The sequence below is a fragment of the Entelurus aequoreus genome, linkage group LG06 (genome assembly GCF_033978785.1).
Source record: "Entelurus aequoreus isolate RoL-2023_Sb linkage group LG06, RoL_Eaeq_v1.1, whole genome shotgun sequence".
Taxonomy (NCBI): domain Eukaryota; kingdom Metazoa; phylum Chordata; class Actinopteri; order Syngnathiformes; family Syngnathidae; genus Entelurus; species Entelurus aequoreus.
In genome coordinates, this window is record NC_084736.1 from 56,258,530 (window position 1) to 56,273,373 (window position 14,844).

The 14,844-nt window shown below is 35.2% G+C and overlaps 1 protein-coding gene across 2 annotated transcripts in view; it reads left to right on the forward strand.

Moving 5' to 3' along the window:
* The window catches only part of LOC133652360 (tight junction protein ZO-2-like), a 191,157-nt gene that overhangs the window by 115,569 nt on the left and 60,744 nt on the right, over positions 1 to 14,844 (forward strand). For both annotated transcript variants that reach the window (XM_062051028.1, XM_062051027.1), the window contains 5 exons: positions 1,159 to 1,672; positions 4,623 to 4,726; positions 5,025 to 5,178; positions 11,484 to 11,589; positions 14,472 to 14,596. In XM_062051028.1, coding sequence (XP_061907012.1) covers positions 1,159 to 1,672; positions 4,623 to 4,726; positions 5,025 to 5,178; positions 11,484 to 11,589; positions 14,472 to 14,596 — 1,003 coding nt within the window. The remainder of the gene's footprint in view (positions 1 to 1,158; positions 1,673 to 4,622; positions 4,727 to 5,024; positions 5,179 to 11,483; positions 11,590 to 14,471; positions 14,597 to 14,844) is intronic.

Here is a 14,844-nt window from a genome sequence, read left to right on the forward strand (position 1 = left end):
CTAAATATTAGCAATGCGGTTATTATAAGCGCTAACACAGACAAACTTAATTTCTTAGCGGCAAAATGATACAGACAGCGAAGTAGCCCTCTGCTGCCTCTACTGTGAGTCGGCATTGATGTCCTGCTGCTCCTGCATCATCGCTGTCTCTGCTTGTCAAAGTTATTGTAGATTATAAATCATGCCTCTCGTCTGGATGTTAGGAGGGTTTAGCCTTGAATCTAGAAGCTGTTCATTTGTGACATTCAATTCATACCCGTGGATGGAGACAAACACACACAATCGAAGACAGTGTCTGCAGGGGGACTTCCTTGTTAACCCTTCGTGTGCATCATGATTAATTCTTCATCTAAATAGGAAGATATGGACATCCTATCAGTCGTCATCACTAAAGCTGGATCTGTTTAACAGAGCTTTTAAAACTTCTGCCTCCTCCTCCTTTTATTCAGGGTCAACCATATAAGATTCTGGATCATATTTTTGCCCAAAGTAATTGTTGTTGGCCCTAGCAAAGTCTTCACGATTTCATTGTTTTTGGTGATGATAGGATATTACACCATACCAACTTTATTTATAAAGCCCTTTACAAACAACCACAGTTGAAAAACAAAGGGCTTCACACCACAAACAAGTAAACACAAAAAGCAGAGAAATACAGACTATGTCATTTAAAACAGAGGTAAAATACATATTATACACACAAAAAGAGCCGATAAAAATTATCTTAAGAGCAATTTGTTGGATAAAAGGCAGTTAAAAACAGTTTAAACAGTTCAAAGTATCATGCTGGGTTAAAAGCCAGTGAGTAAAACTGGGTTTTAAGAAGTGTCTTAAAAGTAGCCAAAGCAGGGGTCGGTCTCACTTGGAGAGGGAGATTTCAGTGTTTGGGATCTACCTGCCACTATGTCACTTGATGACATGTCTGGCTTCCTCATTATCTCTCAAAATGTCTCGGGAATCTCCGTATGATTGATACCATTTTGATCATATCTATTTTTTCACAAACATTAGAAGTCTTTAGGTGTCATAAATCAGCTATATATGATAATAGCTTCAAAATAGAGGCAACTTGTTTTTCCACTCTACTGCTACTTTAAGAAATGGCTCAAGTTTCAATCGTTTTAACTGAAGTTCTTCGTCATCTTTCTCCTTTGTCAGACAGTGAAGAGACCTCGTAAGGTTGCGATTCACTCTCTAAAGCAGCCGCCTTCGCCAGACAGGGACAGCCAGGATTATGCTCCATCTACACACTATTACGATGCAGACCATGACAATGGCTGGTACCACGATGAAGGCCAAACCTCTGAAAGCAAAGCTTACCTGGAGCCTGAACACAGAGGAGGCCGGGACTACAACCAGAGGGGAAGGAGCCGTGGCGGGAGCCGAGAGAGATCCTCACCCAGCCCTGACAGATACAGGAGGGAGGGTAGTCGAGGACGAACTCAGAACACCGGCACCGAACGTCAGCGATACGACAGCCGAGGAAGAAGCCCTGGAAGCAGATACAGCATGGAGGACAAATATGAAAGAGGAGAAGGTGGTGGAGGAAAAAGAGGACAGTACAGGAGCAGGGATCAGCTACATGACAGTCCTCCATCCCCCACTTCAAGGGAGTTGGAGCCCCTGGAGAAACCTGTCAATGTCATGCTGGTGAAGAACAGACCCAATGAAGGTAAAATATGGAAGTATTTTTGGAGCAAAATTATTTGTAAATGCGTGTCTCAATCTGTGCATCTGTAATCAGGTTCATGTCTTTGTGTACTAATATATGTGTCTGTATCGCAATGTGTGTCTGTGTTTTAAGTTGTTTGTCCGTATTTTAATCTCTGTGAGTAAAAAAAAATCTCTCTGTCCGCATTTCAATGTGTGTGTAAAAAAAGTGTGTCTGTATTCGGATTTGTGTGACGTAAGAAACCTCGATTGGCTGTCTTCTAATCCTATTTGTGTATGCCTGTAATCCAATCCGTGTGCGTACTAAGAGTTTTGTGTACGCACAAAAATGTGTGTGTCTGTAATCAGATATGTGTGAAGCAGGAAACCTGATAGTATTTTTACACGTGAGTTTTGCGACACTTCTGCCGTGTAAACGTTGTCCTTCTGTGCAGCGATCTGAACTTGTAAAAAGAGATGTCTGTCTGTAATTTCACCTTTCCTTTTCCTATACTCACCACTAGTTGGCGTCTTGCACCCACTCGCACTCGTGTTGGTGTTAAAGCCAAGAACAATGGACTTTCCATCACTTTATGTAAATACAGTGGAACCTCGATTTACAAACCCCTCCTATTTGCGAACTTCTTGATTTACAAACTTTTACATCGGGCCAAATATGCGTCTGTGTGCGAACCATGTGTCTGTGGACAAACGCTTTATTCATTGCGCCTGCAGGCAAGAAAGCAGGGAGAAACATTGTTAGGGAGGCGGACCCTTCCAAATAACTTGTTGTGAAAGCGGAAGTCACATCTTAACAGTTCAGCATGTGTGCCTCTTCTTAGTTTTTTCACTTTTTGACAGGTTTTGGCCATTTTGCTAACTCAATAAGAGTCCCAAAAACTTAGCATTGAAAGAAGGAGTAAAAAAACAAATATTTGCGAGGAATACACACACCTGGCACCCACAAGCATGACCACAGCACAGTAAGTAACCACATCAAGTTGTAATTGTGATGAAGCCGATATTTCCTGGGAAAAGATTCCAGATCAGAATATCACAGCGGAGAGGAAGACAGTATCCCAGCAGCTTGTTGTTGTTTTTACTTTTTATTACATAGAACGTTGATCCATCACCCCATTGTTATGTTTGTTTGATATACAGTACTTTATTTGTGTTCAAAGTGTACAAACCTTCACTAAAATATGGACTTTTGTCAAGGCTGGAACTTGTTAGTCATATTTACATTGTTTCTAAATGGAAACTCTGCTTAACTATACAAACTTTTCTAATTGCGAGCCATGTTCAAGAACCAATTAAGTTCGTAAATCGACATGGTTTCTAAATGGAAACTCTGCTTCACTATTTAAACGTCTCTAATTACGAACCATGTTCAAGAACCAATTAAGTTTGTAAATCGACATGGTTTCTAAATGGAAATGCTTCTTCACTATACAAACTTTTCTAATTACAAACCATGATCAAGAAAAAATTAAGTTCGTAAATCAAGGTTCCACTGTAAAAGTTCATGTTTCAGAAGTCAGAAGTATTTTGTAGTCAAATAAGTTATCAATGATGTTATGACATAAAGTGGCCAAAATGATTGTGTTCCCTCTGTTGGGTGGCGGGGTTCCCCCTAAGAGAGAGAAGCACTGTCATTGGGAAGGAGTGCCCCTCTGCATTGAGAGGTGCCAAATAAGGTGGTTTGGGCATCTGGCTGGGGAAGGTGTTTAGGGCAGGTCTGTCTTCTAATCCTATTTGTGTATGCCTGTAATCCAATCCGTGTGCGTACTAAGAGTTTTGTGTACGCACAAAAATGTGTGTGTCCACGGGGAATACCGTGGGTCTTAAAATCACCCTATCTCTAAGGAAGCCCCTCCCACCCGAAGGAGGAAACCCGATAATTTCGGCGGCTAAGTGGCATTGTTCTTCGGCACTGACTGCTCAGTGCTCACACACCAAGAATTGCCGCAGCTTACAGAGGAAAAACTATTTTACAGTATTTAGTACCGGCGATACTGAAAAAAGCAGGTATTTTTTGCGTGCCGATATCAACTTGGTATCAAGGTATTGATAAAACTTCCCACGGTTAGTATTAGCGTTTTAAATTAAGATAATTGTAAAACCATTATTGACACATTGAGAACCTTTCCTTATGTTTGCATAATGAAGATAAAGAATCTTGAATCTTGATGAACTCACAGACTGGTGACACCGATCATTAATGTATTTTTCCATTGGAAAAACACTTGACATACTTTAATCCAAACAGATATAAACACATTACTGTCTTAGCAACTAAGATATTTATTTGTGCACATTGAACCTACAGGCTGTGGCCTCTGCAACAGACTGACCAATCGATTCTTGAAGTAATATGTCAGCAGAAAGTGTATTTGCGTGATGCACATTAACTGGACGTGACACACCCAACACACGTTGTTTCTTGATTAAAGAAACCAAGACTAAAACGGAAGAAAATAAACATATTTAAAGATTAAAATTAAATTAAATAGCCAGAACAATATTATTTTATTTTATATTTGTACACAAGGCAATTCAAAGTGCTTATGTCTTTTGCCTAGAAAGATTGTGTTTAGTTATTGTGTTAAATTGTGTGTATAAGTACTTTTTGAGCACATTCAATAATACCATGATGATAATAACTGTGATCACTTTGATAAGAATAACTGATATGAAATGTTCATATTGTTACATTCCTAGTATGTTGTGATGACTTACATTTTTTAAATGTATTTCTCTTCAGTCTTCTGATTGAAATCAATTGTGTAAATTTATATATTGCCTATCAGCAACTTGATATGTTTAAAATGTATGTTGACACTCAAGCTGTTCACTTGATTGATTTTGCAAGTGACAGATATTTAAAGTACTCATGTGCTCATGTTGATCTTTTTGACCAGTTTTTAGCTTGATGTTTTTCCACTCATGTATTTTAATTTGTGTTTTCGCAGAGTATGGTTTACGTCTTGGCAGTCAGATCTTCATCAAACAGATGAGTAGCACAGGTCTTGCTGCTAAGGATGGCAACCTGCAAGAGGGAGACATCATCCTTAAGGTACACAGAGCAGTTACACAATTTAATTTGAACTCATTTACAGTTGAGAAAATAACGGTTTGATTGATCCCCTTACTAAGACATGAACACTTCAAAATGATTATGGTAGGTGTGCTGTAACAGAGAGACAGAAAAGTGAATTAGTATTTATTACCCCACCAACAAGCTAAGCTAAGGACTAAACCTACTAAATCATCAGAGAATCAAATACTTACTTTTTCACATTATATATAATTTCCCAATAAAAATAGTAAAGAGTTAATGGTGTTAAATTGCAAGATAATGTGTGTTGTTGCAGATCAATGGAACAGTGACAGAGAATCTTTCTCTGCACGATGCTGGGAAACTGATAGAGAAGTCGAAAGGAAAGCTGCAACTCGTGGTTCAAAGAGACCGCCGCCATATTCTTGTCCGCATTCCCCCTCTTGCAGATTCTGACTCTGACAATGATGGTGAGTAAACAGAAATATATCACTTCCTGTCCTATTGTATTTACCAGGGAGCCTCTGTCAGCAGGACCATGCCAAAACCTTGTGGGGTAGCAGTTGACCCAAAAAAGAGAGGTTTTACATTTTAAATATTTGATTTAATTTTCATGCTATGATATGCTGTAGTAATATTGGTTGCGTATGTTTGATGGGTGTACTGAGTTTAGTGTAGTACTGTACATTATGATTTGGATCTGCTCCAAAACATCATGGATTGTTCTGAAAGACGTGATGAAAATGCAATAGCAACATTCAAATTTAATTCAACTTACAAAATGCACAAATCATTACAGTGCTTTTTCTACAATTTTATGTTTTACTTTATATTTGTAACTGGTTGTTTTTGAGTAATGCTGCTGACAGATGGACACAATGAAATAAATAAAATGCAATATAACATTGTTTCTTAAGGGGAACTGCACTTTTTTTGGAATTTTGCCTATCGTTCACAATCCTTATAAGAGTCAAGAAGACATGTTTTTTTTCGCATTCTAATTTATAATAATCGTCTTGTTTTAAGTAGATGGCTGTGCAGCTAATGGGATAAATCCCTTCACTTTAAAAATGCATCCGCCAACAATACTTCATTTACGTTTCTTAACCTGTATAATAACCAAGTCGTAGCAACTTTGTTATTGTAATAGCGAACACAGAAGAACTATTTTTCCAGTGTAGTAACACATCTGCATGCTTCCGTATTAGCCGTGAGCTAGCTGTGGCAAGAGGTGAGCAGTTAAGCTGGTCCAACTGGCCGGGGCCGTTTTTTCCGTTTGTTTTGGGTAAGCACTCCATTGGAGTCGACATCATTGCTCCAAGTTCCACATTTACAGCGTGACCAAGTCACGCGGACCTGACTGTCTCGCTTCTGTCTGCTCCGTTTCACTCTCTCTTCGTGCTCGCTTCTATAAGCAGTAGTTCATCCTCCGTATATTCAGCTTCAAAAAGATAAGGTTGTGAATCCTCATTTGTCCAAAAATAGTCGTCTTTGTTGTCTATTACCAAATCTGCCATTATTAGAACACACACTCTTTTTTTTTCCAGAAATAAAAACACACATTTGTTGCCGAAAGTTTGAAGTGCCCTGCTATGGAAACAAAATAAATGCGCTGGAAAAATAAGTTCTGGCATTGCTTAAATGACCAAAATATGGTAAATATTATTTATATTACATATTGTTATGAAGGTGTTTGTTACTACATTATATATATACTTGCAGTGTGTACATTGTACATATTACATATTGTCATGAAGGCGTGTGTATATAAAACATATTACATATTGTTATTAAGGTGTCTGTTACTACATTATATATATATATATATACACTTGCAGTGTGTATATTAAACATATAACATATTGTTATGAAGGTGTCTGTTACTACATTATATATATACTTGCAGTGTGTATATAAAACATATTACATATTGTTATTAAGGTGTCTGTTACTACATTATATATATATATACACTTGCAGTGTGTATATTAAACATATAACATATTGTTATGAAGGTGTCTGTTACTACATTATATATATACTTGCAGTGTGTATATAAAACATATTACATATTGTTATGAATGTGTCTGTTACTACATTATATATATATATATATATATATATATATATATATATATATATATATATATATATATATATATATATATATATATATATATATATATATATAGTATATATAAATGATAAATGGGTTATACTTGTATAGCGCTTTTCTACCTTCAAGGTACTCAAAGCACTTTGACAGTATTTCCACATTCACCCATTCACACACACATTCACACACTGATGGCGGGAGCTGCCATGCAAGGCGCTAACCAGCAGCCATCAGGAGCAAGGGTGAGGTGTCTTGCCCAAAGACACAACGGACGTGACTAAGATAGTAGAAGGTGGGGATTGAACCCCAGTAACCAGCAACCGTCCGATTGCTGGCACGGCCACTCTACCAACTTCGCCACGCCATATATATACTTGCAGTGTGTATGTTAATGAAGGGTTCTGAAGGTTTTTTAGTGGGCTTAAACTGCTTTAACGGTGACTCTCATTAGTTGCATCTTGCAAACGTGTTTTATTATCTTTAGAACCTTGTCTCTCATGATAATTGTGAACGATAGGCAAAATTTGCCAAAAAAAAGTGCAGTTCCCCTTTAAGCTTACCTATAGTTGGTCTGCAAGCGCCTCCTAGAGGGCTGCCAAAAAATATCTGTTTTTCAGCTATGGTCCGTATGGGCCGCAGCGGTACTCAGTTGTTATACACTTTTCCATCACTTGTGGCAGAAATGACAATATCAAACAAACAGAAGTAGTCTGTAGGTAAAATTATAGAGACATTTCTTAAACGCAAAAAATGGTGGTGAAATTGTATTTTAATTTAGTTTTATTAACAGTTTAGTTAAGAAACATACATATTCATTATTCATTCATTTTATCACTAAATAATTGTACATACATTCAATTTTAAGTTATTTATGAGTGCCTTCTTATGCAATATTTTGGTCAGTACTTATTTTTCTTACCAGCCGGACCTAAGCCTAAGGTTTATTTGTTAAATAAATAACCATTTTTGTGATTAACACATGGTTTTAATATCATTTGACAAGGTTATAAACTGTACGAATGTAAGATATAATTATTGAATATGATTAAAATCAAGAGTGAAATGACTAATGAATTTTTCATAAACTTTACCGGATGTTCGTCATATTGTCAATAAAAAAAATGTGAATGAAATTGAAAATATAGTAAACAATGTATTTACTGGGTGGAAACAATATTTCTGAACAGTATATATAAAAGAGCGGCCTTTAACATGTTTTGGGAACATTTTCCAGGAAGCTGACTTGTTGACAAACTGATTATATTCATGGAATCTGGTCAACAACCCAAGATGATCTCTGTGTTTGCTCAAAGGTGCAATTTTTTGTCTGTATTTTGTCTTCCAGGTAATATGTCCTACTTTTAGATGGACCTCCCCAACAATCTGTTGCCTTTTTCTAAGATGTAAAATGGCCGTGACACAACCAGACTAAGTTGAACAGATTTTACATCAATTTGTACTTCTTTAAACTGATCTAACTCCTTTCTTAATACATGAAGCGTTTTCCTAAAGAAATAAACATGTTTCAGCCACTATTGAACTTTTGATTTGTGTTGTTTGTTAATGCTTCAGGCATCTGCTGATGTTATTGTCAATTGTTTCTTCAAGGAAAACTGCACTTTTTGGGGAATTTTGCCCATCATCCACAATCCTTATGTGAGACCATAAATCTCATGTCTTTCCCTTTTCTGGGCCTTCTAAATAGGGAAAAACTGTTAGCACAAGGCGTCTAACAATGCAGGAAGTCACCTATTCTGCCTATAAAACAGTCTAAAAATAATCCTAAAACCTCCAACAAGATTTTATATACAAGCTGTAACCATGTAGCAACAGGTGTTGCTACATGTAATATTTACAGTATTTTGCTAATTTAGCAATGTCCTCGGGTCTAAGCTGCAAGCCAGTATCCATTCTGGATTTTTAGCGTAGCAGGTGGATTTTCAAAGTTGACCAACTTCTCTGCTTATTGCCACAATCTTCTACTGTACACATATGAGGCAAGATTTAAAACCTAGTATTTTTTGTACTATTCATTTGTATTATTGTTTTTTATATAATTGACCTGCGACTCACTTTGTAGGAGAGTGTGTGTGTGTGTTTAGTTATTATTTTATTAAGATATACTGTATATATGTATGTTATGTATGTATGTATGCATGATATGTAAGTATGTATGTAATGTATGTGTATATGTATGTATGTATGAAACGTAGCATTAACTTTTCCAAACTTAAATGCAATTCAGCAGCAGCTCCAGTAGCTAGCTTACCTCTCCCTAGTAGCCAAGAGGTACTGTGTTAGAAAAGTAGTTCCTCTGTGTTAGTTCCTACATAACAATGTCGCTGTGGCTTGGTTAATATGCAGGTCACGGTATGCAAATTATGTGTTGTTGTCCATTTTTTAAAGGGCTATAGGCAAAATAATAGAATCCCCATTACCTGTAATGTTAGCCGCCTCATGCTCGCCGTTTTTCTGCCATTTCAAACGCACATAAAAAGTAAAGACGTGTGTTCTTGTGGATTGGCAAAATCTCCCAAAGAAGAGGCAGTTTTCCTTTAAGTTTGAATAAGAGTGATGATTTATTTTTGTGAATACAGAATTTTGCATGACAAAGCGTGGTTACACACCGTGAGTAATATGCTTTTTATTTGTGTATTAACCTATTCATGTTTTTTTTCTAACTGAGTAACAAATGTTTGTGTGGCAAGGTGGTTTATCTGAGCCCTCCAATATTTTCTGTCACTAAACACATGTTTACTGTACTTCATGAATGCTGATCCTGGTGCACATTTGTTGTCTCTGTAAATAATTCATGAACGTCATACCTGGACAGAAATATGTTTTCAAAACTAACTTTTTGTGCTCTTATCAATGTTTATACAATTTGCTCATTAATATAATAGCACCAAATATAAGAGAATAGTTTACAATGGCTGAAATACTTCCCTTTTTTAGATAAAACTGTAAACCATACGTGGTGTTACCTTTTATTTGTGTAAGTAGTCCATGCGCCTGTCCTTTCCCAGAAAGCTATTTTACTTTTTTCGTAAAAGTCCTCCTTATTTTAGTTTTAAAAGTCCATTTGATATCGTTTTCTACTTCCCGTCTGGAGATGTGACGTTTGCGAATGAATCAAAGTCTTTAGAACAGCTCTTTTAAGTGAACGTTGAGAACCGATTCACAGTGGTGAGCCGTTCGTTTGGGAGCCGTTTTTTATGCACAGGCAGATACAGTTCATAATACTCTAAACCAAAAAAGATGTGTTTCTCAACTGGTATCCATATGGGCCACAGTGATCCTTAGCTGTAATGCACTTCTCCACCACTTGTAGCAGTAATGACAATCTCAAACAAACAGAAGTCTGGAGCTAAAGTCATAGAGAAGTTTCTTAAGCGCAAAATTTACGACTAAAGTAGTGAAGCTGTATTTTCATTTGCACTTTCATTTTATTACCAAATTAGTAATAATTGTGTGATTGCATGTACATTTATTTTTCAGAGTTTTTATGAGTCCTTTTTTTAATAGTAAACGTGATTAATATATTCACTTTTGTAATCAGCCTTGATAAGAATCTTAGTGATTAACACATGCGCTATATAATTTCACAAGGTGTATCCTGTTAAACTGAATGTTAGATATAATTATAGAATACAAATAGAAATCAAGAGTAAGATTATTAATTCAGTGTTAATATTTAAGTGGGCCCTTCTGTTGTGGAAAAGTTGGGCCCCGAGTTCAAAAAGGTGAAGAACCCCTTCTCTAAATCCTATTCTAGAGACGTTTCTAAGAAGATTTCTCTTACTGTAATTTTTACAATTATTTTCATACTCTTTGTATTATTTCTTTGCATCAGGTTCAAGTGCACTAAACATTTCTGCTGCTGTCAACCTCTTTGTTGACTGTGATAATAATTCCCTTTTGTCTTTGCTCTATCCTGATTCCATCCTAGTCTTTTTAATCGTCACTCACTGGATCGTCCCGGTGAAAACATAGCAGTGCCAGAAGCCCTTTTAGTGGACATTTTACAGCAGCAACAACTTTAACTGGCTATTAAATGTGATATAAGAGTACAATTTCAGGGGTTTGTGACAATGTGTTGTTTTCCAACGGCCGCACTAGACTCCGTGCATTGTTCTTTGTCTATTTACTCACGTTTCCCGCTCACACTTGAATCTCTAAAAGTTGTTTTACTTTCAGGTTTACTGATGCACAAGGTTTTGCAGCACTTTATACTTCACAGTCTGCCAGATAAACATATATACATAATAAGTGTTTCGGTTATGTCAATACAGCATACATTATCAAAATGGACTTGAACCATTAGGAATATTGAATTTCAATCACAGATTGATTTATTGTATAATGTGGAGGTGGATTTTTTTAGGTGCACTAAAAAAAAAGGAAACCAGTTGCTGAAGGTAGGATATTTTTCCAACACCTTAGGTTTATATTTGATTATTTATTGGCTGCTTTCTTTCTTGATTCAGTGACATAAATGTTTGTCCCAATAACTCAAAAAATGTCCTTGCTCTGTCCCAGGGGTTAACTATCTGGTGTTGGGGCTTCCTAATGAAAGTGTCGGTGATGGTGATTCTTATGGCTATGTAACGTGAAAAATTATCATTTTGTACAGTTGACAATTGTTTGTTTGTCTGCCAGACATATCAGAGATGGAATCGTACCATTCGTACTCCCCACCAGAGGAACGCAAGTCCCGACAGTCTGACCTGTCGTCCCACTCTTCGAATGAAAGAGACAACCCAAGGTAAGGAATGAGAAAATTTATACAGTATACTGTATATATGTGTATTATACACACACAGATGTATATATATGTATGTATGTGTATATATATATATATATAATGTGGTATATACTGTATATATATATGTGTGTATATATTTATATATATCTACTGTATATATATATATATATATATATATATATATATATATATATATATATATATATATATATATATATATATATATATATATATATATATATATATTAGGGCTGTGAATCTTTGGGTGTCCCACGATTCGATTCAATATCGATTCTTGGGGTCACGATTCGATTCAAAATCGATTTTTTTTTTCAATTCAGCATGATTCTCGATTCAAAAATGATTTTTTTCCCGATTCAAAATGATTCTTTATTCATTCAATACATAGGATTTCAGCAGGATCTACCCCAGTCTGCTGACATGCAAGCAGAGTAGTAGATTTTTGTAAAAAGCTTTTATAATTGTAAAGGACAATGTTTTATCAACTTATTGCAATAATGTCAATTTGTTTTAACTATTAAATGAACCAAAGATATGACTTATTTTATCTTTGTGAAAATATTGGACACAGTGTGTTGTCAAGCTTATGAGATGCGATGCAAGTGTAAGCCACTGTGACACTATTGTTCATTTTTATTTATTTTTATAAATGTCTAATGATAATGTCAATGAGGGATTTTTAATCACTGCTATGTTGAAATTGTACCTAATATTGATACTGTTGTGGATAATATTCATTTTTGTTTCACTACTTTCGGAATGTTCTGTGTCGTCTTTGTGTCTCCTCTCAATTGCTCTGTTTATTGCAGTTCTGAGTGTTGCTGGGTTTGGTTTTGGAATTGGATTGCATTGTTATGGTATTGCTGTGTATTGTTTTGTTGGATTGATTAATTAAAAAAAATAAAAATATATTTTTTATAAATAAATAAAAATTAAAAATAAATCGATTTTTTAAAAATGAGAATCGATTCTGAATCGCACAACGTGAGAATCGCGATTCGAATTCGAATCAATTTTTCCCCACACCCCTAATATATATATATAGACACTCTATATGTATATATATATATATATATATATATATATATATATATATATATATATATATATATATATATATATATATATATATATATATATATATATATATGTGTATATATATATATATGTGTCTATATATTTATATATATATATATGTATAGACACTCTATATGTATATATATATATATATATATATATATATATATATATATATATATATATATATATGTATATATAGACACTCTATATGTGTGTGTGTATATATATATATATATATATATATATATATATATATATATATATATATATATATATATATATATATATATATATATATATATATATATATATATATATATATATATATATATATATATATATATATATATATATATATATATATATATATATATATACACATCCGCCAACCCCTCTCTGTCAGTTTACGTGGCCTACCACTTGGTGGCTGACTTGCTGTTGTTCCCAAACTCTTCACTTGTCTTATAACAAAATTGACTTTGGAATATTTAGGAGCGAGGAAATTTCACGACTGGATTTGTTACACAGGTGGCATCCTATTACAGTTCTACGCTGGAAATCACTGAGAGTGGCCCATTCTTTCACAAATGTTTTTAGAAACAGTCTCCATGCCTGAGTGCTTGATTTTATACACCGGGCCAAGTGATTAGGACACCTGATTCTGATCATTTGGATGGGTGGCCAAATACTTTTGGCAATATAGTGTGTATATTTATTTATATATATACTGTATATATATACTATGTATCTACTGTGTGTGTGTATATATATATATATTTATATATAGATATACTGTATATATAAAATTAAATTAAATATTTTAGTAACTGTGTAAACTATTGATTAGTTTGTTCGGTTAAATGAGTAATAGAATAAACCAGCTCTTACCTCGAAAACCTTTTTTATGAACTTATTGTCAAACAACCAAATGAGCAATGACATTAATTGCAAATCTATTCAATTGGTGCTTGCCCCCTATGAAACAGCATATTTTTTATCATGTAACATGCCTTTTAAAAAAATAAAAACAAACTTTTAAATAATAAATATTGTATGATAAAACAGTACAATTAAATGTAGTACAAACAATTATAGTAGTTTTAGGCAGTAGTATTACCTTCCAGCTGCTTCACTGTCAAACACACCATCAGCAGCTTCTCCATATTTTCATGGATACATGTTTACATCAATCAATCAATGTTTATTTATATAGCCCTAAATCACAAGTGTCTCAAAGGGCTGCACAAGCCACAATGACATCCGCGGTACAGAGCCCACATAAGGGCAAGGAAAAACTCACAACCCCAATGAGACGTCGATGTGAATGACTATGAGAAACCTTGGAGAGGACCGCATATGTGGGTGACCCCGCCCCTCTAGGGGAGACCGGATGCAATGGACGTTGAGTGGTTCTGACATAATATTGTGAAAGTCCAGTCCATAGTAGATCTAACATAATAGTGAGAGTCCAACAGTAGATATGGTTTTGACATCCTTGGCGGGCGTTATGGACTCATTATGCTTCAGTATGGTGCAGCCTAGCAGTTCTACGCTCCAACTGCTTGACCAAGTGTGATAACTACACACATGGTCTTGATGATTTATTTATTTAATTTCTTTCTTCTTCACAGCACACTGACTTTCTTCTTTCCCATGCTTGGAAAAACAAAGTAACGTCCATCACTGGCCATAAGTTAATGCTAAAAAAAATGGAAAAGGGGACTTTACTATAAAGAATCATTGAAGATTTTGAATTAAAGTTGTGACTGTGTATTTTACAGGGAAGGACCTATGATGGCAATGGCCAAAATGTCGGCTATGGCGTCACCATTTAAAGTACCTGAAGACCCTCAGGCTTTGGCCGGCCTGGATAAAGACACATCAACTCACACCACAGAGCCTCCAGGTTGGCGATCACTTGCTCATGATAGTTTAAATTTCTTTAATCTTTATCTTATTTCATAAAACTGAAGTTAGTTCTGCTAAACTACCATTTTTCCTGTGGAAGTTTGTTTACAGCAGGCAAGTACATGTCAGTCATGTCAGTAATACTTTACAATCCATGACAGTGATTTGACTAATCATTCACAGCAGTTAGGGTCCAATCAAGCTCAAGGCTAAGTTACATTGGATATGCCTTAGACATGCTACCGA